Consider the following 27,610-nt stretch of genomic DNA (forward strand, 5'->3'; position numbering starts at 1 on the left):
CTGATTTTAAAAATAATTTACATGCTTAAAATTGGGTTTCACACATGTAAATAAACTTTACTCTTGCAACTGGGCTTTGGAAAATTGCTCCAATATATGCCACTGAATTGTCCAGGGGATATTCACATGTAACTACATTTTACATGCATAAATGGTTTATTTTTTAATTGCTATGATAGCATATTACATTTACATGTGTAACTTCCTTTTAAATTACTTCCTTATAGTATATTTTAATGAATATGTAAAACAATTATTAGTGAAAGAAAGACTGTTTGATTTTATTTACTTGGGATCCTCTAGTATTATTTTGTTTCCTTTTAAAAATACCTGTGTGAACAGGCCTGGATTTCCCAATAGGAACACTAAGGCTTTGCCTAGGGAGGCAAAAATCCAAGGGCAGTAGGCCAGCCTAAGATGTGTTGCCTTGCAGCTGTGCTGAGTCTCACTCATCAGAGAACATCCTTCTACTTCCTGCTTCAGCCCATCCTTCTCCCACCCTCAGTGTTGAAAACTGGAGGGAAGGGGTGAGGCTGGAAGGGACAGATTAAAAGAAAAACTGTTCTGTTCCTATTCTAGCCTCTCTCTTCCTGGTCTCTACAGGGAACAGGAAGTGAGATCAAAGTAGACAGCAGGGAGCAAAGAAAAGCCACTCTGCACCCTAAACCCATCCCTTTCCTCTTGCCATGTAGGGACATGAGAGGATAAGGTAAGCCTGGTGCAGACAGAGATGAGCAAAGAAGAAAAGAAAGATCTTGGCGAAAACATCGTAATACCAATACTCTTGCCTCCTACAGAATTCTACTGTCAAAATACCATTCCACAATCAATAATGGAAACAAAACCCATGATTTAAAATTCAACCCCAAAGCTCTCTTTTCTCTTGTACAAGCTATTATATCCTCACCTGGCCAGAATCTTGTTCTTAACGTTGAAAGCCCACAATTGAAATGCGAAGATCTTGCCAATTTCTTCAAGGAAAAAATAATTAATCTCATTAAAAGTTTTCCCCCAATTCAATTACAAAAGATCACATTACCCAGCGACCCAGCAAATTCCTGGTCATGCTTGGAACCTGTCAGCTCCCTTGAAATTAAATCCATTTTATCCAATTTAAAATCTGCAAATCATCCATGGGATCCGATTTCGCTTAAATAATTTAAAACCTGCCTTGATTGCATTACTTCCACCATTACTGATATAGTAAACTTGTCTCTTTCTGAAGGTTATGTCCCAGCACTGGTAAAATGTGCCATAGTAAAACCAATATTAAAAAACAAAAAAAAGATGTCAGATTTCAATAATTTTCAGCCAATCTCCAACCTCCCTTTTCTTGCTAAAGTAATCGAAAAATCTGTTCAGAAACAACTGTCTGAATACTTAGACTCGCATGAAATCTTGTACACCTCACAATTTGGTTTTAGAAAAGTTTTTCGTACACAATCCCTTCTTTTAGCATTATCTGATATCGTTCTCAGAGGTTTTGATAATGGAGAATCTTTTATTTTAGTTCTTATAGACTTTTCAGCAGCTTTTCATACGGTTGACTATGAAATCTTACCTCAGAGACTGATTGAGATTGGTCTAAGTGGAAAAGTTCTGTCCTGGTTCAAGTTCTTTTTATCAGAGCGATCCTACCAAGTAAATCTAAATTCGTGTCTTTCTAAAAAGATATCGACTACAGAGCACCCCAAGGATCTTAGTTATCTGCTACCCTTTTTAATATTTATTTATTACCTCTATGCAAACTGTTGTCCGGACTAGGTATTACCCATTCTATATATGCCGATGATGTTCAGCCTTTAATTCCCTTCATGAAATCCATCGAAGATAGTTTAAAAACGATGGATATTTACCTAACCGCTATAAGACAACTTTTAATACATATGAAACTTGTTTTAAATCATCAAAAACTGAAATGATTTTATTAACAAGAAAATCAAACCTTGACAGAACTTTCCATTTTAATTCAGAGTACAAGAAGATTGTTTCCACAGACCAGCTCTGTGATTTAGGAATTTTTATTGATAATGAACTCAGAATGAAACTTGACATTAAAAGGAAAGTTAGGGATGGCTATTTTAAACTACACATTTTGAAACGTCTGAAACCATTATTAGAATTCAACAATTTTAGAAGTATTCTTCAGTCCCAGCTCTTCCCTACCATTGATTACTGCAATTCTCTTTTATTTGGTGTTCCTGCAAATTCTTTAAGACCTTTACAGCTTCTCCAAAACGCTACCGCCAGAGTCTTATGCGGATGAAAAAGATACGACCATATCACCCCAACCTTGAGAGAATTACACTGGTTACTGAATTGAATTGAATATAAAATCTTGTGCATCATTCACAAATCCTTAAATTGTGACCAAACCGAATGGCTAAATGCCTCCCTATTCTTGCATACACCTCAAAGAAATCTCAGGTCCGCAAATAATGGTCTTCTTGCAGTGTCTTCCATAAGAACAGCACATTTATCAGAGGTCAGAGACAAAGCAATCTCAGTGGCAGGGCCTAAATTATGGAATTCGCTATCAGACGAACTTAGACTTCAAACAGATAGAATATTTAAAAAAAATCTTAAAAACTGGTTATTCAAACAGGCTTATGAAAACTAAACACTGTTAAAGGCCATACAGAAGCCAGTTGTGATAATGCTAACTTAAAGCACAGGACTAAGCAGTAACCTTGCAGTCAGTCTACCTTGTTTTCTAAACATTTTCTCCTCCCTTCTCCCTTGTCTTTTAATTTATTGTGTTGAAAATCCTTTTATTATTTTACTTATTTTTGAAAATATTTTTAATATTTAACTTATTTTATTTTGTACTTATTTCTGATAATTTATTATTTTACTTTTCTCAACAGAACATTAGTTTAAATTTAATTTGTACTCATTTTATTAATTTTAAAATGTCTATTTACTATATTTTAAATATAAGTACCTTTTATTTTATTTCTGAATGGATTGATCTAAAAATTTTTGCACTTGTTTTTTAATTATATTGTATTTATTTACTGTACACCATCTAGATTGTTCACAGACTGACGGTATATAAAAAAAAAAAATTAAAAAAATGCCTTAGACCTTCCACTCTGTTATCCCTTGTTGGGGGTATCTGCACCAATAGTGCCTAGGGGGTGGCAAAATCCTAAATCCATCAGTGTGTATGAGCAGAAGAAAATACCTCTTTTTATCTAAGAAGTATGAGTGGAGCAATGTTTGCATTTCAGGTTACACAGCTGTCATATATTGGTAAATATGCAAGCAACTGCCAGTAAAATATGTGCTGTGAGTGATGTTTTTTATGTTATAAAAGATTTTGTTTTGTGCACTTCAGACACGGAGTGATTCTGTTTCTACCTACCAGTGTAAAAAGACAGCCGTAAGAGAGATCCTTCATACCTGATATTATGTCACCAAGCGCCTATACATTTCACATTTGGCTTCAAGTAAAGGCATTATGGGGTGATTTTTTAACAGCACATAAGTTAGCTGGCAAATATGAGTATGTTACACCAATTTTCAAAGTGGACTTATGGGAAAAACTATGGGGCGGATTTTAAAAGGATTATGCGCGTAACCCGGAAAACCTGCTCCTGCACACGCCGAGCCTATTTTGCATAGGCCTGATGACGCGGCATGCGTGTAAGTCCCGTGGCTTGAAAAAATGGGCAGGGCGTGGGTGGGGTGGTCCAGGGGCGGGGCATGGGTGTGGCCAGAGGCCTCTCCACTATCACTTGGCCAGCACGCACAACCTATGCCTGCCCAGAGGATGGCATAAATAAAAAAATAAAGGTGGGGGGGAATTTAGGTAGGGCTGGGGGGCAGGTTAGATAGGGGGAGGGGGGGGGGGCGGAAGGAAAGTTCCCTCCAAAGCTGCTCCGATTTCAGAGTGGCCTTGGAGGGAACGGGGAAAGCCATCGGGGATCCCCTATTTATTTATTTATTTATTTCGGATTTTTATATACCGACATTCTCAATACATGTATCGAATCAGGTCGGTTTACATAGAACAATAACTGTCGCAATAAAGGCGTTACATTAAACAGCTTTTTTTTAACATAAGAGTAACATATAACATATAAATATGAATATAAATAAATAATTAATAATAATCCCCTAGGGCTCGGCATGCACAAGGTGCACAAGTGTGCACCCTTTTGCGCACGCTGAGCCCAGATTTTATAACATGCACGCACATGTTATAAAATCGGGCGTACATGTGTGCATGCCGGGTAGCGCGTGCACATGTAGGCCATGAGCGCTTCTTTTAAAATCTACCCCATATTGTTTAAAGTTCCCTATTTGACTGATTCAATACATATTATTGGGGATGCCATAATGAATATCAAGTGAATAACAGAAATGTACATGGAAAAAAAATTTGTTTCAGCTTGTTTTAAATTTTAGGCTTTTGGTTCATATAGGGGTAGATTTTCAAAACTAGCGCATGTACATGGATGCCCAATTTTATAACATGTGCGTGCTGGTGCGCGCATGTTATAAAATCAGGTGTCGGCATATGCAAAGGGTGCACAATTGTGCAACTTGCATGTGCCAATGCCCGCGGACTTCCCCTGTTCCAAACCCCCTAACCTAACCTCCCTTCCACTTCTCCTAACCGTTCTGCCCCTAATCTAGACCCCCTCCCGGACCTTTGTCCTATCTGTTGAGGCAGGCACAGTTTGTGCACATCGATAGCCTGCTGGCACGCGATCCCCCGGCACAGAGGCAGGCTTTTTAAAATCTATCCCAAACTGTTTTTTCTGGGTTTGGTTCATTTATCAAACTAAAAAAAACACTTTAATACCCTCCATGATATCCCCCCCCTAAAAAAAAAGAATCAAAATGGGCCTTGCTAAGGACTTAAGAGTTCCTCCCACTGCCAAGAAAGTCAGTCAGGCCTCCATGGCCCTTCCCGTCCCACAAAAGAAGACTCGGGATCCAGACCTACCTGGCTGGGTTCCAGCAAGCTCAGATGGGGCCTCCCCAGTTCCCTCTGACTCCCAAACCCTCCCCCCTAAAAGTCTGCTGGGGCTGAGGAGGACCCTGGCCTCCACTTAACCCTTTCATGGGGGTCCCATGGTCCTCAGATCAGGAGCAATCCCCACTCATTCCCCACATTTAAATATGGCACCAGCTGCACTGAAGCAGCAGCCAACGAAATGTCACTTCGGCGCCTGTCTCAGGTGTGGTCAGTGCCATTATCTTGTTCAGCTATACATGTGTTTTTTGTGGGGACGGATTAGAGGGGCCTGGGGTGGCCCTGGCTGAGCCAAGCCAGGTAGGCCCATGTCTCGAGTCTTCTGTTGCAGGGAAGGAGGGGAGTCAGAGGGGCCCATGGAGGCCCAAGTTGGCTTTCTTGAGGGCAGGAGGGAGTTGAAAGGCCTCAGAGAGGCCTTTTTTTTTTTAACAAATATGAAAATACCCCAAAACGTTCAGGTATTTTCATGAAAGGCCATTTTTTATTTGTTCCATTCACAATGAACCAAAAATGGCCTAGTTTGTCTTATTTTTCACATTTGTGAAAAATGTCTGCACATCCCCAGTGAATAATATAAAGTGATAGAAGTTCTAGTGGAAACATGACAACCCATTTCCTCTGTCTGGCAGGCTGCAAGTGCAGTTATTGTAATGAGAGGCCAGTTGTGGGATGGCTCTGCGAGCAGCCGACTTACCCTGGGATGCTGCCATGCTGGCACTGTGCTTGATTGTCACCATGTTCCTGCTCCTCCAGGGGCTACGTCTAAGTGCACACGCGTGATGCACAGCTATACTTGAAAGGCCCGTGGGGGAAAATGTCCCATGGCGCCCTCTGATAACATCACACACCTGGGCCTAGATAACTCTCCCAGTGCAGTGGTTCCTTGCCTCAGCAACGGGCCCTACTGCCTTGTCTCGCAGTATGTGATGATCCTGTTTCCTGCCCTGCCTTACACCCAGTCTCGTCCAGTCCATCCTGCCTTGTCCTGCCTGGCCTGTCCAACTTGCTTCAGTCCATCCTACCTAGCCTCAACTTGACTATCAAGACTGACCATCGCTTCGGATGTGGACTATTCTCTCGCCTGCCGCCTCCTTACTGCCTACAAGGCTGCGCCAACCATACTGAAGCACAAGAGTCCACATTCATTACAGTTTTAACTAGAAGGCATAGCAGAAATGAATGCTTATGTAGCTGGGTTTGTCTGTCAGGTTTTGCAGAGTATTTAGGAGACCTGTTTTTTGAACAGTAGCCACACAAGCACTGGGCCTGATTTACTAAGGCTTTTCTCCCATTCTGTGTCTATGGGAAAAATGCTAATGTAAATGAAGCCTATTGATAGTCATTTAGATAAGAAGGGAGGGGAATGGGGTACAAACTTTAGTAGGGACTCTTGTATACTCAAAAACTTCCCTGGATAGGGAATAATATTTTACAAGCAGTTGTACTCTATGGCTGGTAGCTAGCACTATATCTTTAGCAGTGCGGGCAGGAATAAATGGGCAAACAGGATGGGCTATTAATCTTTTCTGCTGTCATCTACCATACCTTTCTGGATATCATCCAGAAGTGTTACGGCATAAGCTCAGCTGATCTCTGGATAGCATAGTGTAACAAGGAACAGACTGACAATTGATTCAATCAGGACTGCATATAAGAAAACTGATACTGAAAACAACATGGCCACCAGCTATGTAACAATTTAAAATATGACAATGTTGTAGCATTTATTATTTATCTATCCTTCTCACCTGCAGCAAAAATACGAATAATCTTTCGCCTTACCATTTTGTATGTCCAAGGTCATGGGAACAAAATATTTATCTTCCAAGGTAAAACAGACAAGAGTTGAAAGATGTTTTGCTTCATGCTTTTCCTACAACAGAAAGTAATGTAATAGTAGAATTTCTTACTCCTGCCTATATGCTGCTCTATGTTTCTCCTCCTGCTAATAGTATCACCTCTCATTAAGATACTTTTGCAGTTGCACTACAGAAAAAAAATCACAATCGGACAATTTGTTTTCTGTCTTTAGATCAAGTGATGGTGTATGTATAATGTCAAGTGACATTTTCTTATGCTTTATGTTTTTACATGGTTATACATGTTTTTATTATATATTGCCTAGAGATATGGCTAGAGCAAGTTAGAAATCTTTTGAAAATAAAAATAAATAATATCTACTCGGTGGTGAGACTCTAACCAATGGGGTAGATTTTAAAAGAAGCGCGATCAGCCTACTTTTGCTTGCGCATCAGACTCAAGCAAAAGTACGCTGGATTTTAGTAGATACGCGCGGAGCCGCGCGTATCCACTAAAATCCCTGGATCGGCGCGCGCAAGGCTATTGATTTTGTATAGCCGGCGCGCGCCGAGCCGCGCTGCCTAACCCGTTCCCTCCAAGGCCGCTCCGAAATCGGAGCGGCCTCGGAGGGAACTTTCCTTTGCCCTCCCCTCACCTTCCCCTCCCTTCCCCTACCTAAACCCCCCCCTTACCTTTGTCGGGGGATTTACGCCTCCCGGAGGGAGACGTAAATCCCCGCGCGCCAGCGGGCCTCCTGCGCGCCGGGCCGCGACCTGGGGGCGGGTACGGAGGGCGCGGCCACGCCCCCGTACCGCCCCGGGCCGTAGCCACGCCCCCGTACCCGCCCCCAAAACGCTCCCGACACGCCCCCGAAACGCCGCGACGACCGGGCCCGCCCCCGACACGCCCCCCTCCGAAAACCCCGGGACGTACGCGAGTCCCGGGGTCTGCGCGCGCCGGTAGGCCTATGTAAAATAGGCTTACCGGCGCGCAGGGCCCTGCTCGCGTAAATCCGGGCGGATTTACGCGAGCAGGGCTCTTAAAATCCGCCCCATAATGTGTAGCAAGTATCTTTAACATGAAATGCTAAGTGAGAAGAGATAACAGCAATTCAATGTAGAAATCAAGGCTTGCAATTGTGGCAATGAGCAGTTTTCCATTAATAAATAAAATCTGATGAAAGGGAAAACAAAGTTGTTTCCTGTAATAGGTGTGCTCTGAAAGCATAGAAATCACCAATCACAAATATGGGTGACATATTGCTTGGTGCTGATTGGACATTTTCCAGCACATTCTAGGAAATGTTTGAAAACACTTCTGGCAATGAGCAATAGTTTCTGTGCGGCTACACACTGTACCTCAGTTCTATTAATCATCTTAACAGCTCAATTCCAGAAGAGGAACAGAGAAAATGTATGACTGGCAATTCTCCCATCTTCAGAGAATGCTTGTTACAGATAAGCTAGTTCACTTTCTCTGAAGACAAGGTGAATCACCAGTAACACAAATGGGACTCCCTAAGGGTTATCTTTAACAAAGAATAGTAAACAAAATAAAAGTTCTGCCAATGGATAGTAAACTTTATTTTGATGGGTTTGAGCTCTATTTTGTTTAGAAGTTTTTTTGTTTTTTACAAGGACAACTCTAAATTATAAAAATAGGCCGAAGGGGGGCTGAAGTTGGGATCTAACCTTCAAAACTCCCCCGGAAAACAGACTGCCCAAACCTCCTTTCATGTCACTGTGTAGGTTGAAATGGGATGTAAATATATGGATTCAACTCTATGTTGCAATTTTGAAAATCTCTGCAGTTGAATTGAACCAAGAGAGGCTGTCATTGCGGGCTTTGACATGCTCTTGTAAAGTCAACCCATTTATCCAGATACTATTCTCCGATATTATAATCCCAGGCTTGTTAGGGCAAAAAGAAACATCTGGGATCAATAGTCTACTACAGATAGGCAACAGTTTATTTGCAATTCAAAATAGACAAGGCTTGTTCATCTTTATTGAAATGTAGCCTTGGGAAAAATGACTGATTAAGATCAATCACAATCTTAAGCAGGAACTTTGGATGCTTATATAGCACCATCCTGAAATTTAGAACAAGACAGATTCTAAGACCTGGAGCTCACAAATTCTGTGAACTTAAGACTCCATCACTAAAAATGTAACCTTCCAGATCAGATATTTTAGCCCATGAAAGACTCAAAAGGGACTTTCTTCAGCTATGTTAAAACCATGCTGAGGTTCCATAATATTGCAGGTGACTTGATGAGAGGCTTTATATGAAGCAACCCTGGCATAAATCAGACAACTAAGGGCTGTAGAGAAATTTGTCTTCCTTCTACATGATGGGGCTAAGCAATACGTTTACCAGCGTACCATAACAGAGCCGGGTTTCAGTCCAGACTCTAAGATATATAGAAGAAAACTTTAAATTGCTACTAAAGCCTGACTATAGATAAACTATGATGAGGGAGATAGCAAGCCAAAAAAGGAGGAAACTTGACACTAGGAAACAGCTGGCCACTATGCTTGAAAAAAGCATCCATTCTCTCATGCAAAAAAAATCAAAAGAATGATGCAAGGCTTTGGAAGCATGGGAACTATCACATATGCCCAAAAGCGCTTTCAAATATTTCCTAGAAAGCTCTGGAAAATTTCAGATTGGCGCTGAACAACCATGATATCATATCACCCATTTGTGAAACTGGTGGTTCAACTTGTCTTCTATATTGCCTCTCTTACCACTCCATTTTGTCCACCTGGCATGTATAGTTTCTTTTGCTTCTCTGAGGTCTAAATGTACTAAGTTTTTTTTTTGCCATATATAGTTTTTCCTATATTTTTAGTTTATTTAAATTATTTCCAAGCAACTCAAAGAGAAACAAAACTGGGATTTAGAGAAGCAGCAGGCAGTGTGGTTGCTTGGCAGCTGGTTCAACAGTATCGAGTTTCCAAACTTATCATCTTAGGAGGCTGTTTTGATCAATACCACTAGATGATGTCACCCATCTGTTATTATAAACATCCACTTACAAGTAAGCAACTTCAATTTTTGCGCCTGCGAGTAAACACCACAAGTCCTGGTTCTTAGGAGTGCAAGCTCTGATTCTGAGTCTGGGCCTTGAGCAAGGGTCCCTGGGGACCAAGAGAACAAGTCTTCAGTGGAGACTCATTAGGAATAAGAGCACATGGCTTGAGCAGAGGACCCTAGCACAAGAATGCAGGCCTTCAGCACTGGCCCTAGGTGGGGGGGCGAGACATCAAAAGATTCAAATGCAGGCCCTAAGGGGAAAAAGAACACAGACCTTGAGCGTAGGCCCTGTTGGAAGAGGGGGAGGAGGGCAGAAGCACTGCCTCCAGCACAGACCACACTCTAGGGTGGAAAGAGTGCTGATCGCTGGACAACACAGCACAAAACGTTACTGTTCCATTAACAGCATGGACTAGCAGTCCTTTGAGGACCATGACGTTTAGCAGATCTTTGTAGGTCTGCTGACTCCAAAGTATTTGACAAGAAAGGCATCTAGAAGTCTAAATGACCATCAGACAAACTGAAAGGACAAAATAGAGTCTGCATTGTCTCTGAGAAGAACCCGCAGGTCTCCTTGGGGAAGGGGAAGGGCGATTCACATAAGATATGCCATACTTGGTCAGATTAAGGGTCCATCAAGCCCAGTATCCTGTCTCCAACAGTGTCTAATCCAAGTCACAAGTACCTGGCAAGTACCCAAACATTAAATAGATCCCATGCAACTAATGCTGGTAAGAAGCAGTGGCTGTTTCCTATTGATTAATAGCATTTATGGACTTCTCTTCCAGGAACCTTTTTTAAACCCAGCTACACTAGCTGCCTTAAACACATCCTTTGACACTGAATTCCAGAGCTTAATTTGTGCATTGAGTGAAAAATAATTTTCTCCGATTTGCTTTAAATGTGCTACTTGCTAACATTTGCCAGCTTTTTATTTATTTAACATAACCCTGGAGTAGCAGGTTTCCCATTATCAGGGGAGATGCCCTCCTATGAGGAGTTTCCCAAAGGGTCAAGCCAATCACAATCTACTTGACAAGTCCAGGAAAAAGGACAGCCCCCCAGAAGGAGGAGAGTCATTCCCACTGCATTATTGAGAGATTTACCTGCAGAAGGCCAGTCTGATCCATGGAACAGACTTTGTGAAAGACAGATTGGCCAGAGCCAACTGAGCAAGTCCAGGGAAGAGGAAATACTTTGTATAGGAGCATCATTTCCCTTTCAAATATCCTTATTAGCAGAAAGCAGTTTGATCCAAAGAAATGGACTCCCTTGTGGGACACTTTCTAATATTGAAGAATTTAATTTATTTTTATTTATTTTTTAAAAAGTGTTACCCACACAACCCATAGTTCTTTATAGTGCAGAAGATCACATTCATAAGTATACTAAAACAATAACTTACATCCTACATATTACAAATCAACATACCTGACATCTGAGACAAACTCCATACATAATCCAGCGATTTAATAGTTCAATCAAAAAGTCCAAATGTTACCTATTTATATTCCTGTCTACTAGAATAAACTCCTCAGATGATCCAAGAGTTCAGCAATTCAATCAGGTAGTCAAAATGCTTGCTTAAAAAATTATGAGGTCCATATTCAGACACAGTAAGAATAGCAAAGTTAGCCAGGTAAATTTATCCAGCTAACTTTGAGGTATAGTCAATAGTAAAGCCACACTATTGAATATAGCTGGCTATTTTATAGTTGGTGAACTTTAGGACAAGTCTTTGGTCTGACCAGACTTAGCTGGCTAAGCCTAGATTCATAAAAATGCTATAATTTTCGCAAATTGTGTTACGGCCAGTTCGGGCATATCGCACAGCTTAATGCCTGCAAAAAAAGTGTAGTTATTTCTGGCATTAAAAGCATACAATAGTGTACGTTATGCTATCGCACAGTGCGATAATGCCCCCTCATTTTCATTTATCCCGCCCAAACAGAGAGTAGGATTAAATGGACAATTTTCTCAGTGGAAGGGAGAGGACAGTGGAGTGCCTCAGGGATCTGTATTGGGACCCTTACTTTTCAATATATTTATAAATGATCTGGAAAGAAATACGACGAGTGAGATAATCAAATTTGCAGAAGACACAAAATTGTTCAGAGTAGTTAAATCACAAGAAGATTGTGATAAATTGCAGGAAGACCTTGTGAGACTGGAAATTTGGGCATCCAAATGGCAGATGAAATTTAATGTGGATAAGTGCAAGGTGATGCATATAGGGAAAAATAACCCATGCTATAATTACACAATGTTGGGTTCCATATTAGGTGCTACAACCCAAGAAATATATCTAGGTGTCATAGTGAATAACACATTGAAATCGTCGGTTCAGTGTGCTGCGGCAGTCAAAAAAGCAAACAGAATGTTGGGAATTATTAGAAAGGGAATGGTGAATAAAACGGAAAATGTCATAATGCCTCTGTATCGCTCCATGGTGAGACCGCACCTTGAATACTGTGTACAATTCTGGTCGCCGCATCTCAAAAAAGATATAATTGCGATGGAGAAGGTACAGAGAAGGGCTACCAAAATGATAAGGGGAATGGAACAACTTCCCTACGAGGAAAGACTAAAGAGGTTAGGACTTTTCAGCTTGGAGAAGAGACGACTGAGGGGGGATATGATAGAGGTGTTTAAAATCATGAGAGGTCTAGAACGGGTAGATGTGAATCGGTTATTTACTCTTTCGGATAGTAGAAAGACTAAGGGGCACTCCATGAAGTTAGCATGGGGCACATTTAAAACTAATCGGAGAAAGTTCTTTTTTACTCAACGCACAATTAAACTCTGGAAATTGTTACCAGAGGATGTGGTCAGTGCAGTTAGTATAGCTGTGTTTAAAAAAGGATTGGATAAGTTCTTGGAGGAGAAGTCCATTACCTGCTATTAAGTTCACTTAAAGAATAGCCACTGCCATTAGCAATGGTTACATGGAATAGACTTAGTTTTTGGGTACTTGCCAGGTTCTTATGGCCTGGATTGGCCACTGTTGGAAACAGGATGCTGGGCTTGATGGACCCTTGGTCTGACCCAGTATGGCATTTTCTTATGTTCTTATACAATGTGAAAGCCAATTGGAGAGTGTTTGTTTTCCCACTGGCGTACCTGGTTTGTTTATATCATAAGAAACAAAGAGTTGAGAGGATTTTCTGTGGACTGCAGTGCGATCCAGGTAGTATGCAAGTGCACGTTTGCAGTCAAGGTGTGCAAAGACCTCTCACCTTGGTGAGTGTGAGGTTTTGGGAAGAATGTGGGCAAGACTACGGATTGATTCAAGTGGAATTCCGTAACTACTTTGGGAAGGAATTTTGGATATGTACGGAGTACCACTCGATCATGTAAGAATTTTGTATAGGGTGAGTATGTGACAAGTGCTTGTAATGCACTAACCCGTCTAGCAGATGTAATAGCTATTAGGAATATAGATTTCGATGTAAAAAATGTAATATCACAGGACACCATGGGATCAAAAGGAGAATGCATGAGGCTTGTCAAAACCACATTTAGGTCCCATTCTATGACTGGTGGTTGTAAAGGAGGTTTAAGGTGAATTAAACCTCTCATAAACCTACTAACAAGAGGTTGCACTGATACTGGTGCAACCTGTATTGTATGATGGTAAGCTGAGATTGCACTTAAATGCACTCGCACTGACGAGGTCTGGAGACCAGAGGATGTGGGGCAGGAAAAAGGGTCAATACTTTTTTGTGTACACCACATGGTGAATCTTTTCCACATAGAATGATAGTTCTTCCAAGTGGAGGGTCTTCGTGAAGCTATAAGCACTTGAGAAACCTTGGTTGAATGGTTGCAAGATCAAGCTTTCAACATCCAGGCTGTCAGTGATAGGGATTAAAGGTTGGGATGGCGCAACCGGCCCTGATCCTGATCTATGAGCGTGGGTGCTATGCCCAGGCAAATGGGTTCCCAGATCAAGAGATTGAGGAGTATGGGAAACCATACCTGTCAAAGCCAATACGGGACTATGAGTATCATGGACCCCTTGTCCTGTTGTAGCTTTACTAGAGTCTTGGTTATTAGTGGTATCGGGGAATACGCGTATAAAAGGCCTGCATTCCAGTGGCGAGCAAAGGCATCCTTGGCTAACTGGTTTCTCTGCTTGTGCAGGGAGCAAAAGTTGACCACTTTGTGATTCAGATGCAAAGAGGTCCACTGTTGGTTGACCCCAACGTTGAAATATCCTGGTCACTACTAAAGGATCCAGGGACCACTCGTGAGGTTGGAATTGATGACTGAGATGGTCTGCTACTACATTGTGAATGCCCGCCAGATAAGTGGCCCGGAGAAAATGGAATGTGTCAGGGCCCAGCCCCGAATTTGTGCGGCTTATTGGCAAAGGAGATACGAGCCTGTACCTCCCTGTTTGTTCAGCTACCACATGGCAACTGTGTTCTCGGTTTGTATTAGAACAGTCTTGTGTGAAAGGCAGTCCTTGAATGCATAAAGCGCATAAATTATAGCTCGAAGATCCAGGAAATTGATTTGGAATGTTGCTTCAAGTTTTGTCCAAGTGCCTTGAGTCTGGAGATTGCCTATGTGGATGCATCTGTAGTTAAAGTCACTTGTGGAACTGGTTAATGGAAAGAATTTCCTGCTAGCAAGTTGTTCTCGTTTGTCCACCAGAGAAGAGATAGACGTAACTGGTGGGTTATCTGGATTTGATGTGACAGTAGTTGAGTGGCATGGAGCCATTGTGATCTGAATGTCCAGTGAGATACTCTCATGGCTAATCTAGCCATGGGAGTTACATGTACCGTGGAGGCCATGTGACTGAGTACAGTGAGGAACTGATGGGCTGTCGCTCTGTTCTGTGCATGCCGAATTTTTGCTAAAGTCAATAGAATGTGTGCGCGGTCTTTTGGAAGGAAGGCCTTGGACACAGTGGTGTTCAAGTCTGCGCCGATGAATTGAAGAATGCGAGATGGTAGAAGATGGGATTTTTTGTAATTTATAAGAAATCCCAATGAGTGAAGTAGTGTGATTGTGCATGTCAGTGAGTTGAGTGTTCCGTCTCTTGATCGACTTTTGATGAGCCAGTCTTCGAAATAGGGAAATAGATGGATGGTTTGTTTGCGCAAGTGTGCAGCTCCCACAGCTAGGCATTTTGTGAATAAGCGTGGTGCTGAGGCAAGGCCGAATGGTAGAACTCAATACTGAAAATATTGATGTCCCACCAAAAAGCGTAGGTATCTGCGATGAGGAGGGAATATTGGGATGTGAGCATATGCGTCTTGAAGATCCAGAGAACAGAGCCAATCTCCTGTTTGAAGAAGAGGAAGCATTGTACCCAAGGAAACCATCCTGAACTTTTCTTTCCGTAGAAACTTGTTGAGTTTTCAAAGGTTTAGGATGGGACGAAGGCCTCCAGTTTTCTTTGGAATGAGGAAATAACGGGAATATAATCCTCTGCCCTGCTAAGGTCGGGGTACAAGTTCTGTAGCCCTGGCTCTCAGGAGGGTGGACAATTCTGTGTGTAGAAGTGTGGAGTAATGATGATGTATCCAATGTGATCTTGGTGCATTGTCGTTTGAAATTTTGAGAAAATCAAGATGATAACCATGAGATACAATTGAGAGTACCCACTGGTCTGTGGTGATGCTCAACTATTGGGAATGAAAATGTGAAATCCTGCCCCCTACAGGAAGGTTTAGAAATAGATTTGAGGAGTGACTGCTGTTCTCCGGCAATATCTCAAAATCCCGATGCAGGCCCTGTCTGAGGAGGAGATTGAGCTCTAGGAGCTCTAGGTTGCCTAGTATGGCTCCTCTGAGGTGGTCTTGATGTCCTGCCACGAGTTGCTGGAGAATAGTATTGTCTTGGGTGATAATATGGCCATCTAGTATCCTTTCTAACAGTTCGTCTGGAAGAAGGTTGTGTTTCTGATGGAGCAGAAGGTAGCTGCTTCAAAGTTTCAGAATGCTCCTTTAACTGCAGTACAGCATCCTGCACTTTTTCTCCAAAAAGATTATCTCCCTTACAAGGGAGGTCAGCCAACTTTTCTTGTACCTCTGACCTAAGGTCTGAAGCCTTGAGCCAGGCCCATCTGCGAGCACTAATGCCCACTGCAGCCATTCTAGATGAGGTTTTAAAAGCATCGTAGGCCGCATGGACTTCGTGCTTTCCTACTTCTAATCCTTTGTACATGATGCTTTGTAAGGACTCTTGATATTGTTGAGGAAGTGAAGATGAAAATTCTTGGACTTGTTTCCATAGATTACGCTGATATTGCATCATGTATAACTGGTATGACGCAATTCTGGAAACTAACATGAATCCTTGAAACATTTTACGTCCAATCATGTCCAAGAATCTCTGTTCCTTCCCTGGAGGAGTAGATGAGTGTGGCTTGATCCTTTTGGATTTTTTTCTGAGAGGATTCAACCACTACAGATTGGTGTGGCAGTTGAGGTTTTTGGAAACCTGGAATTTGCTGCACAAGGTAAGTAGCATCAGTACATCTGTTGATTTGTGAAATTGTGCATGGAAGTTTCCACAATCTGTGTTGCAATTCCACGAGCACTTCATGAACTGGTATTGTAATAATGTCCTTAGGAGGATCCACAAATTGAAGAACCTCTAAGGTTTTTTGCCTGGTGTCTGTTTCTGTTACCAGTGGAAATGGAATGGTATCTGCCATTTCCTTAATGAAATTTGAGAACGAAAGGTCCTCCGGTGGTGATTTCCTTGTCTCCTGTGAAGGGGATGGATTAGACAATATGTCCTCAGAGGAAGTGTCAGTGTCTCCACCATCCCAGACATCTGGAGAAGAATGTCATGGAGGTGTCATGTGAGGGTGGAATGGTGGCACCGAAGGCATCGATGGATTGATTGGTGGCATCGATGAAAGGAGGGGCGAAAAAGATGGTCTCGGCTGCGAAATCCCCGATGGTCTCGGGAGTCGATCAGGCATCGGAGATGGAAGTTCTGCACTCGATGGTGGCGGGAGCACCGGCAAGACATTGATAAGGGCATCGAGCTTAGCTAGCATTGGTGCTAATAAAGAAAGTTCCGGCATCGATGGCAGTGTTGTCATCGGTGTCGATGCAGGAATCGGCATCAGAGTCTGTGAAACCAGTGGTGCCAGCGATGGAGTTGGAACCGGTGGAATCGACATCGGTGCCTATATTGGCGTTGAAGTCGGCATCGATGGCATCTCCCTTAAAGCTTCCTGGACTGCCTGGCAGATGAAATCGTCCAGTTCCACCTAATAGCTGGTGAGGTCAGAGCAGCTATAGGGGGTGGCAGTGAAGGCCCAACCAGCGGTTCCACAGAGCCCTGTGGAATCGTGGTACCCGGCACCGATATCGGTGGGGATGGCCTGGGAGTGCTGGGCTTTGAAAGCCCAGAGGAGTCCTCCATCTGAGGTTTCTTTGACATCGGCTCGATGGAAAGCGGTTGTGTATCGAGCACCGGAGTCTGATCGGGAATCGAAGGACGACGATGTCTATGCCGATGCCTCTCACTGTGTTCGATGACCTTCTTTTCGAGTATCGAGGTGGATTTGACCGTCAACTGAGAAGAAGTCGGTGATATTCGATCACCTTTTCCATCTGGACGGCGTTTTATTTTTATTACTAACTTTTTTGCCGCTCCAGCTGGAGACGACTGCGTGGACATCGCAGTTGATGGTAGCAATTGGAGATGAAAAAGATGCTCCATCTTTTACAGACGAGTCCGTCTGCCCTTCGATGTCATCTCAGCACACTGAGGACATGTTAAGACGTCCTGTTTTTCGCCTAAAGTACATACTCAGAGTGTGGGTCCGTAATGGACATAGTGTGATTACAATTAGGATACTTTTTAAAACCGGTGGTCATTGTAAAGGCCTGACAGCCATCGATGGCCTTCTGACTAAACTTTTAGTCAAAAACGGACCCGATCGATAAAATTCTTTTACCAATAAAATAAGGAAGGGAGACCCTTGTCGAGGGATAACTTTTAATAGTTTTTCCGCTATGGAAAATAAATTGTGGTAATTACCACAAAGGGCTCTCTAACTGCGAGGCTAAAATCAGCACGGAAAAAAGAAGACTGAAGGGAGACCCCTGTGGCTCGAGGAATTATAGCATGCTGGGCATGCTTAGTAGGCTCACACAGCCAGTCAAAAGTTTTCTAGAAACTTTGACGGAAAGTTTTCCTCTATAGGGCTCCGTCGGTGACGTCACCCATATTTGAAGACTAGCATCCTGCTTGTCCTGGGATAAATAACTTTATCCGATTCGTTTTAAATGTGCTACATGCAAACTGCATGGAGTGCCCCCTAATCCTTCTATTATCTGAAAGTGTAAATAACTAATTCACATTTACCCTTTCTAGACCTCTCATGATTTTAAATACCTCTATCATATCCCCGCTCAGCTGTCTCTTCTCCAAGCTGAACAGTCCTAACCTCTTTAGTCTTTCCTCATAGGGGAGCTGTTACATCCCCTTTATCATTTTGGTCACCCTTCTCTGTACCTTTTCCATCGCAACTATATCATTTTTGAGATGCGGCGACGAGAATTGCACACAGTATTCAAGGTGCGGTCTCACAATGGAGTGATACAGAGGCATTATGACATTTTTCATTTTATTCACCATTCCCTTCCTAATAATTCCTAACATTGTTTGCTTTTTTCATTGCCGCAGCACACTGAGCTGACAATTTCAATGTACTATCCACTATGATGCCTGTTACATGTGCTGCCCGTGGCCGCCCTGCGGCGCGGCCCTCTCACCTCTTTAGATGGACTCCAGCTGCTGGCTCCTCTTCGCTGGCAGTGGTGAGCCACCAGCTGTGAACTTGGGTTCCCTATAGTGCCTCCTGCCCTGCCGCACTGCTCAGTATTGCCAGCAAGGATATCCCTGTTCGTCAGACCTCTTCGCGTGGTCTGCGGAGAAACGCCGCTACCAGTGCTGTGCCCCTTCCTAGGTGTACGCGCGCATCAGTGATTCCTTTAAAGGGCCCGTGGTGGGAACCTGGCCGCGGACCTGGATGCTGACGTCAGACTCTACAAAGTATAAAAGCTCAGGCCTCGCTCCATAGCATTGCCTTTGCAACAGGTCTCCTTGTACTCCGAGTACTCGTTGCTATTCCTTGAATCGTCTCATCATGTGTTCCTGTCTTCCTGTGCTTCCCGGTTCCTGTTCTGCTAGTTCCTGTTCGTCTATGTGTTGGATTGACTCTCTGGATTTCACCATCGCTACGCCTGACTACTCTTCAACTTCTCTCCAGACCCGGACCTCCACTACGCCCCAGCCCCTGACCTCCGCTATGCCCGACTATCCTTCAGCCTTCTCTCCAGCCCTGGACCTCTGCTACGTCTAACCATCTTTGCCTTCTCTGCGCCCTGACCATTGCCTTGCCTGACCACGCCTGCCTGCTCCATACCGTGACTATTGCCTGGATTGACTATACCTGCATTCTCCGTGCCCTGAACCTTGCTTTGCATGACTACACTACAGACTCTCCTTGATCCAGAGTTCCTTGTTGCTTGCCACAACTTCCACTCAGCACTGGCTCAGAATCCAGCCTGTCAGTGACGCCTCTCCTCGCCTATTCTCTGGACGTGGACTTTCAAGGCTTAGGCCTTCCTTTGCTCAGGTGCCTCCAGTTCCCTATTGTTCCTTTGGCACTTGAGCCCTCGTGCCAAATCCAGTCCAGGATAGAACTACGCCATCTACCGACTGCTGTCTCTGGGCTGAATCACCTTCCATCTCTAGCTAACCTCGAGGCCCACCTAAGTCCTGCTGGCCCCGGCACCCAAAGGCTCAACCCGAGGGGAACGAGGACTGGTATAGGTGAAGCTCCAGCGGCCTCTAGCTTCAGCCCACTCCACCTGCTGATGGTGGGGACCTGTAGGTCCTCGCCTATGGGTTGCATCAACCCCACTTCAGTCCAAGGGTCCACCTCCGACGTAACAATGCCTAGATCTCTTTCTTGGGTGGTAGCTCCTAATATGGATCCTAACATTGTGTAACTATAGCATGGGTTATTTTTCCCAATATGCATCACCTTGCACTTATTCACATTAAATTTCATCTGACATTTGGATGCCCAATTTTCCAGTCTCACAAGGTCCTCCAGCAATGTATCACAATCTGCTTGTGATTTAACTACTCTGAATAATTTTGTATCATCTGCAAATCTGATTACCTTACTCATCATATTCCTTTCCAGATCATTTATAAATATATTGAAAAGCATGGGTCCCAGTACAGATCCCTGAGGCCCACCCCCCCTCCACTAAGAAAATTGTCCATTTAATCTTACTCTCTGTTTCCTGTCTTTTAACCAGTTTGTAATCCACGAAAGGACATCACCACCTATCCCATGATTTTTACTTTTCCTAGAAGCCTCTCATGAGGAACTTTGTCAAATGCCTTCTAAAAATCCAAATACACTATATCTACCGGATTACCTTTATCTACAAGTTTGTTAACCCCTTTAAAAAAGTGAAACAGATTTGTGAGGCATGACTTGCCTTGGGTAAAGCTATGCTGACTTTGTTCCATTAAACCATGTTTTTCTATATGCTCTGCTGTGTTGTGCTAGGCGGTAGTGCTAAAACTACATACATATGCTCCACATAACACTGGCAGCCTAGTATGCTTCAGTCTCTGTATAATACTATGCACCTTTCATCCTTACTGGACAAGTGCCCACAGCCCAGACAGAGAAAGATTCAGTAGCACCACTGCAACTCTCCCCAATCTCTCTCTCCCACACCCTGAGCATTCACCCCCCCCCCCCCCCCCAGAAGAGAAAAAAATAGCAGTAAAGTGTTATTACCTGTCTTTCTCTTCTGATTGGCACAGTGGGTGAAATCAGTGCAGCACAGACTAAAATGACTGGCAGCAGCTAAAAAGATTGTTTGATAGGTTAATAAGTTGAACACTGTGAGAACTCCACTCTACTGCATCCTTCCAAAACTAGGCCTTCAGAAGAAATGCCAAGTTATTTCTGGACATGTTCAATCTTCAGGATCAGTGTCACTGGATTCAGAGAGCAGCAATAGGCTGGTTTAGAAAAATGTTTCACTGTGATATGTTGCCTCTGTGGCCTCCTTATCAACAGGTACTGCCCTGGTTCTGATAAGGCAGTTAGGTTACACATGTCTCACAGGGAAGGGCTGGTTGCTATAGCTATCTTCCACCTGTTATCCACTGATTTCTATGGCCCATAGATTTCAGTGTTCCAAAGAAATAAATGGAGAACTAAATGAATGAAACAAATACAATTTGATTTATTCATGGGACCCCCCCCAATCATTTGTTTCAGGGATGACAACAGAAACAAATGGCTTCCTACTGTTTTGGGGTACCCATTCATTTTAACTGAATTCACATCCCTAGTATCTCTCTCAAGTTATTTTCCCCTTCACCAGGGGCGGATTGGCCTATCGGAGCTTCGGGCATTCCCTGTTGGATCAGTCAGGGCAGTCACGTGACATTGGTGTTGATCGCAGTGGCCCCATGCCTGCAGAGCCACTGCTCTGCAGGCATGGGGCCACTGCGATCAACAACTGCTGTGAGCCGTGGCTCTGCAGAGCCACGGCTCACAGCATTGTTGTGGTGGAGCAGGTGCCTCCGCTGAGGTTCTCTGCTCATTTCTGGGTTTTTTTTTTTGTTTGCTTTCTTTGCTTTTCCCACGGCTGCAGCCATGGTTCTAGAGGCCTTTGCTTCATTTACTTTGTCTCCACAACTGCAGCCGTGGCTCTATGGGCCTGTATTTTTGTTGGTTTTTTTTGGTCTTTGCCCCTACATCATCGCTATGGGACTGGTCCCCCCTCCTCTGACTACACTGACAGTGAAAATGCTCCCACAGCCTTCCCTAACCCAACCTTGTCTCTCTTTGCCAAGGGAGGCAGCCAGCAGACATCCCGCTGCTGCTTCACCATGGTTGGACACCTCTCACCGATTTCTGCCGATGGCCCCCATAAAAACCGTGAGCCATGCAAGTTCGGACTTATTCAGATAAGTAGTGGCATTTATTCAGATAAGTTCTGATTTATCCAGCTAAGTAGCAGCGCTTCGCAGGATAAATCTGAAAAGAACTACTTGCGCATCTAAGTATCGCTTTTTATTCTTATCTGGGTATGTTATATGTATTAAGATTTTTATGCACTTTTCATGTGTTAATGATAGGAACTCAGCCATTGGCTTTATGCATCATGAACCACCTGCTGTATGTATCAAACTCCTTTAAGCACATCTTGTCATACTTTAGTGAGTATATATATTTAAACAATATATTTGGATACTTATTCCTACACTATGAGCTTCATTAGTAACTATGGAAGATGCACTTAGCTATGCCATAGAAGAATGCTGTAGTGTCTGTGTGCTCTATGACTGCTTTTGTCAACAATGAGAAGGGAGGGGGGGCGGGGAAGAGGATAAAAAATAAAAAATATCAATTTAATATTTTTATAAACCATTTTTATATGTCTGTTTTTATGTGCTTTATTTAAGTCGTTTGTCACAAAAAGCCTGTGCTTTGACCAGGCCTCCACTATATTCTACAGCTGGATTTATTATTGTGCTGTAACCTACAGCAGCATAATCACTGTGCTACTGTCATTGACACAAGAATTAATTAGGCTATAATACAAGTAATCTGATAACTTTCCCTTCTATCTACTGCAGCGTTCTATATGCTGAAACATTTCTTTAAATTGCTTTATACATTTTTTTGTAACTTCACTTGCAGATGCTTCCCTGCTGACCCTGGTCAAAGAACCCCATCTGCTGGTTGCCACGGTAACTGAAAGCACTCAGTTGAGCTGAACAGAGCAAGTCAGAATTAAAGTGAGCAGTCTTGGGAACATTGTGGAGAGTACTAAATCATTTATTAAAAGGGTGTCTTTTGTACCATTATTCATTTTACTGTTTGAAAACTGTGATTTCAGATATCAGGGATATGTTTCAGTAGACAAAACTGCATTCAGAACATAAGGTATATTTGAAATGTTTTTTCTATCTCTACTTTTAGAACATGCTTATAGCTAGTCTATAAAACAAAGAATGCAAAAGTGGGAAGGGTGATTTTTTGGAGGCAAGATACAGAGGAGAGCATCCTTCTCCCAAAGCACACAAATTTCATCTTATTTTGTTTATTTTAAGAAGCAAAACTTTTTTCTATAAGAAATGATACTGGATTACTCAGAACAAAGAAAAGGCCTGGAGTTTTACTAGAAAAAATTATTCAAACTAGATGAAGCATTATGCAGATTCACACTCTACCTTTTTTTCTCCCTGTACGTCATCCTATTAACTTTTGTAAACAGAAAGCAAATGGGTCCAGGACAAACACACCTCACAGTTCCATGCTGAAGTCTCCTCATTGAAGGGTACATGAGATTGATACGAATAATGAAATGGAAGCTACGCTAAATTTACGTTTCATACCTAAATAGTAGCTTTTGAAATTAAATGGAACCAAAAAAAGAAAAAGGCTTAACTACAGGCAGGCCCAGCATAAGTCTATTAGGCCCCAAGACAAAGTTTCAGCCTTGCACTTCCCCTTTCTTTATTAACTTGCAGGCCCATAGGCCTACTCACCATACAAAAAAATGTTTAAACTTGTTTGTTATCTCAAGAATAATGAGACAAATTCCCTCTATTAGCAGACATATTGGGAAGATTTACAAAATTGTGCAAAAAAGCAGAATGAAAATACAAACAAAAAACACACTTTGAAATGTTTGTATGCTAATGCCAGAAGTTTAAGAAGTAAGATGGGAGAATTAGAGGGTATAGCAGTATATGATGACATAGACTTAATTGACATCTCAGAGACATGGTGGAAGGAGGATAACCAATGGGACAGTGCTATACTGAGGGAAAAAATTATATCACAATGACAGAGAAGAGCATCTGGGAGACAAGGTGGTGCTTTATGTCCGGGATGGCATAGAGTCCACCAGGATAAAGACCACCATGAGACTAAATGCATAATCAATTCTTTATGGGTAGAAATCCCTTGTGTGTTGGGGAAGAGTATAACGATAGGAGTATACTACCGTCTACCTGGCCAAGATGGTGAGACAGACAGTGAAATGCTGAGATATTAGGGAAGCTAACCAAATTGGTAGTGCAGTAATAATGGGAGATTTCAATTACCCCAATATTGACTGAGTAAATGTAACATCAGGACATGCTAGAGAGATAAAAGTTCCTGGATGGAATAAATGACAGTTTTACGGAGCAATTGGTTCAGAAACTGACAAGAGAGGGAGCAATTTTAGATCTAATTCTCAGTGGAGCACAGGGTTTTGTGAGAGAGGTAACAGTAGTGTGGCCACTTGGCAATAGTGATCATAATATGATTATAAGGGGCACAGTAAGCAAATACATGGCTCTAGTGCTAAACTTTCAATACGGAAACTTTGATAAAATGAGAAGAATAGTTAGAAAAAAACTGAAAGGAGCAGCTACAAAGGTAAAAAGTATGCAAAAGGCGTGGACATTGTTAAAAAAAATACCATCCTAGAAGCACAGTCCAGATGTATTCCACACATTAAGAAAGGTGGAAGGAAAGCAAAACGATTACTGGCATGGTTGAAAGGTGGTTGAAAGAGGCTATTTTAGCAAAAGCTCTTCATTCAAAAATTGGAAGAAGGATACAACAGAAGAAAATAGGATAAAGCATAAGTATTGGCAAGTTAAATGTAAGACACTGATAAGACAGGCTAAGAGAGAATTTGAAAAGAAGTTGGCTGTAGAGGCAAAAACTCACAGTAAAAACTTTAAAAAATATATCCAAAGAAGAAAGCCTGCGAGGGAGTCAGTTGGACTGTTAGATGATCGACGGGTTAAAGGAGCACTTAGAGAAGATAAGGCCATTGTGGAAAGATTAAACGATTTCTTTACTTCGGTGTTTACTGAAGAGGATGATGGAGAGATACCCGTTCCGGAGAAGGTTTTCATGGGTAATGATTCAGATGGACTAAACCAAATCATGGTGAGCCTGATTGACAAACTGAAGAGTAGTAAATCGCCTGGACCAGATGGTGTATACCCCAGGGTTCTGAAGGAACTAAAAAATGAAATTTCAGATCTACTAGTAAAAATTTGTAACCTGTCATTAAAATCATCCATTGTACCAGAAGACTGGAGTGTGGCTAATGTAACCCCCAATATCTAAAAAGGGCTCCAGGGGCGATCTGGGAAACTACAGAGCAGTTAGCATGATTTCAGTGCCAGGAAAAATAGTGGAAGGTGTTGTAAAGATCAAAATCACAGAACATGTAGAAAGACATAGTTTAATGGAACAAAGTCAGCATAGCTTTACCCAAGGCAAGTCCTGATTCACAAATCTGCTTCACTTTTTTGAAGGGGTTAATAAACATGTAGATAAAGGTGATCCAGTAGATGTTGTATATTTGGATTTTCAGAAGGCATTTGACAAAGTTCCTAATGAGAGGCTTCTAAGAAAAGTAAAAAGTCATGGGATAGGTGGCGATGTCGTTTTGTGGAATACAAACTGGTTAAAAGACAGGAAACAGAGTAGGATTAAATGGACAATTTTCTCAGTGGAGGAGGGTGGGCAGTGGGGTGCCTCAGGGATCTGCAGTGGGACCTTTGCTTTTTTATAAATATTCTGGAAAGGAAAACAACGAGTGAGGTAATCAAATTTGCAGACGATACAAAATTATTCAGAGTAGTTAAATCACAAGCAGATTGTGATAAATAGCAGGAAGAACTTGTGAGACTGGAAAATTGGGCATCCAAATGGCAGATGAAATTTAATGTGGTTAAGTGCAAGGTGATGCATATAGGGAAAAGTAACCCATGCTGTAGTTACACGGTGTTAGGTTCTATTTTAGGAACTACCGCCCAGGAAAGAGATCTAGGCGTCATAGCGGATAATACATTGAAATCGTCAGCTCAGTGTGCTGCGGCAGTCAAAAAAGCAAACAGAATGTTAGGAATTATTAGGAAGGGAATGGTGAATAAAACGGAAAATGTCATAATGCCTCTGTATTGCTCCATGGTGAGACCTCACCTTGAATACTGTGTACAATTCTGGTCACCACATCTTAAAAAAGATATAGTTGCGATGGAGAAGGTACAGAGAAGAGCAACCAAAATAATAAATGGGATGGAACAGCTCCCCTATGAGAAAAGACTAAAGAGGTTAGGGCTGTTCAGCTTGAAGAAGAGACGGCTGAGGGGGGATATGATAGAAGTGTTTAAAATCATGAGAGGTCTAGAACGTGTAAATATGAATCTGTAATTTCTCATTTGGACAATAGAACGACTAGGGGGCACTCCATCAGGTTAGCATGTAGCACATATAAAACTAATCTGTATTATGCTCCTGCCCGCAGTCTCCATACCATGGACAGGCCCTCACTCACCGACCCGACACCGTTATCTTCAGAGCCGTGCTTATGCGACGTTCCTCTTTGGGGCTTGTGAAGCCGCCGCCGCTGTCTCAATCTTCAAGGCGCGGAGCTGCCACTGTCTTCTTTATGCGGCACAGAGCCGCCGCTGCCTCTGCCTCCACTCTGCGGCCTAGCGCCGCCCTCGGAACCTCCCTTGCGGCAGGAGGCTGCCGCCACTGCCGCTGGTTCCTCTCAAGTGACAGGGAGCTGCCGCCGCTGTCTTCCATGTCTTCGCGGCAGGGGTTGCCGCTGCCGACGCTGCCTAGCGGCATGGAAGCTGCTGCCCTCATCTTCACGGCAAGAAGCCGCCTCCAGCCTGACTTCCTATGCGGCAAGACTCCGCCGCAGGCCTCTGCTCTCCCGGGCTCTTTTAGGCGTGGGCACGTGCCTCTTCCTTCCATTTAAAGGGCCAGCGGTGGGAAAAGCTCGCGGCCCCACCAGATGATGTCATCACCATGTTCCCTGGTCTGGTCCTATAAAAGGGCTCTACTTCAGTTCCTCGGGTCCTTTGAATCAGATTCCATGATTGTCCATGTCTCCTCTTCTCCGGTCAACGTCTTCGGTGGTCTGCTCCTGTCCAGATGGCTTCTTGTTCCATCTTCTTGATGTTCCTGATCTTCTCTGTCTGATGCTCCTGGTCTCGTCCCTCATTGGAGCTCCCTCGTTGCATGTTCCAAGTCCTGATGTTCCCCATCCTGGAGTCCTGATGTTCCTCGTCCAAGTCCTGATGTTCATAGCCCTGATGTTCCTTGTCCAGAAGTCCTCATATTCCTTCTCCAAGCCCTGATGTTCCAAGTCCTAATGCTCCTGGTCCAGTTGTACTAGATCTTCCAAGTTCCATGTTCCAGATATCCCTGATGTTCCATGTTCTAGTCTTGATCCTAATGTTCTCCTCGTCTCCTGCTGCTCCGTCCTCATTCCAGGTTGCTTGCTACTCTACCTTTCTGGGCATTCCACCATCGTGGTCCGTGACCAGCCCATTGGGGGCTGTGTAGGGTGCCTCATGGTACAAGGCCTACCTTCATTCCTGTGGCGCAAGTCTCCGGAAGGCCCTTCTTTTTATTGCCTAGGTCTGTTCCTGAATTCTGAGTTCCAAGTCTTGAATCCTGAGCCTTGTATCCTGTCCCGGTCCTCGGAGTAGCTTGCCTGCTTCCGTCCATGCCCAAGACTCTGTCAGAAACTGCTCCGCTTCAGAGTGGTCTGCAACCAGCCACAGGTGACTGTGTAGGGTGCGCCTCGGTGCAGACCTCTCCTGAATCTTCGACATGTCCTGGTTTCAAGTTCCACTGCTTCGCCTGGAGTCTGCTTCGCTTCCTGCGTTGTCCGTGACCAAACATGGGTGGCTGTGTAGGGAGTGCTGCGATGCAGTACTCACCCA

The 27,610-nt window shown here is 43.2% G+C and overlaps 1 protein-coding gene across 10 annotated transcripts in view; it reads right to left on the reverse strand.

The window, feature by feature from the left end:
• SDCCAG8 (serologically defined colon cancer antigen 8) overlaps positions 1-27,610 on the reverse strand; it is a 694,410-nt gene that overhangs the window by 58,790 nt on the left and 608,010 nt on the right. For 2 of the 10 annotated variants that reach the window (XM_029593988.1, XM_029593989.1), the window contains exon 18: positions 908-971. The exons of 6 other annotated variants lie outside the window; for them this stretch is intronic. In XM_029593988.1, coding sequence (XP_029449848.1) covers positions 926-971 — 46 coding nt within the window. In that variant the 3' untranslated portion in view covers positions 908-925. Of the gene's footprint in view, positions 1-907; positions 972-6,769; positions 6,861-27,610 lie in introns of those variants that run through there. 2 more of the 10 variants (XM_029593987.1, XM_029593985.1) reach the window with 2 other exon arrangements.

The sequence above is a fragment of the Rhinatrema bivittatum genome, chromosome 3, assembly GCF_901001135.1.
Source record: "Rhinatrema bivittatum chromosome 3, aRhiBiv1.1, whole genome shotgun sequence".
NCBI classification, from domain to species: domain Eukaryota; kingdom Metazoa; phylum Chordata; class Amphibia; order Gymnophiona; family Rhinatrematidae; genus Rhinatrema; species Rhinatrema bivittatum.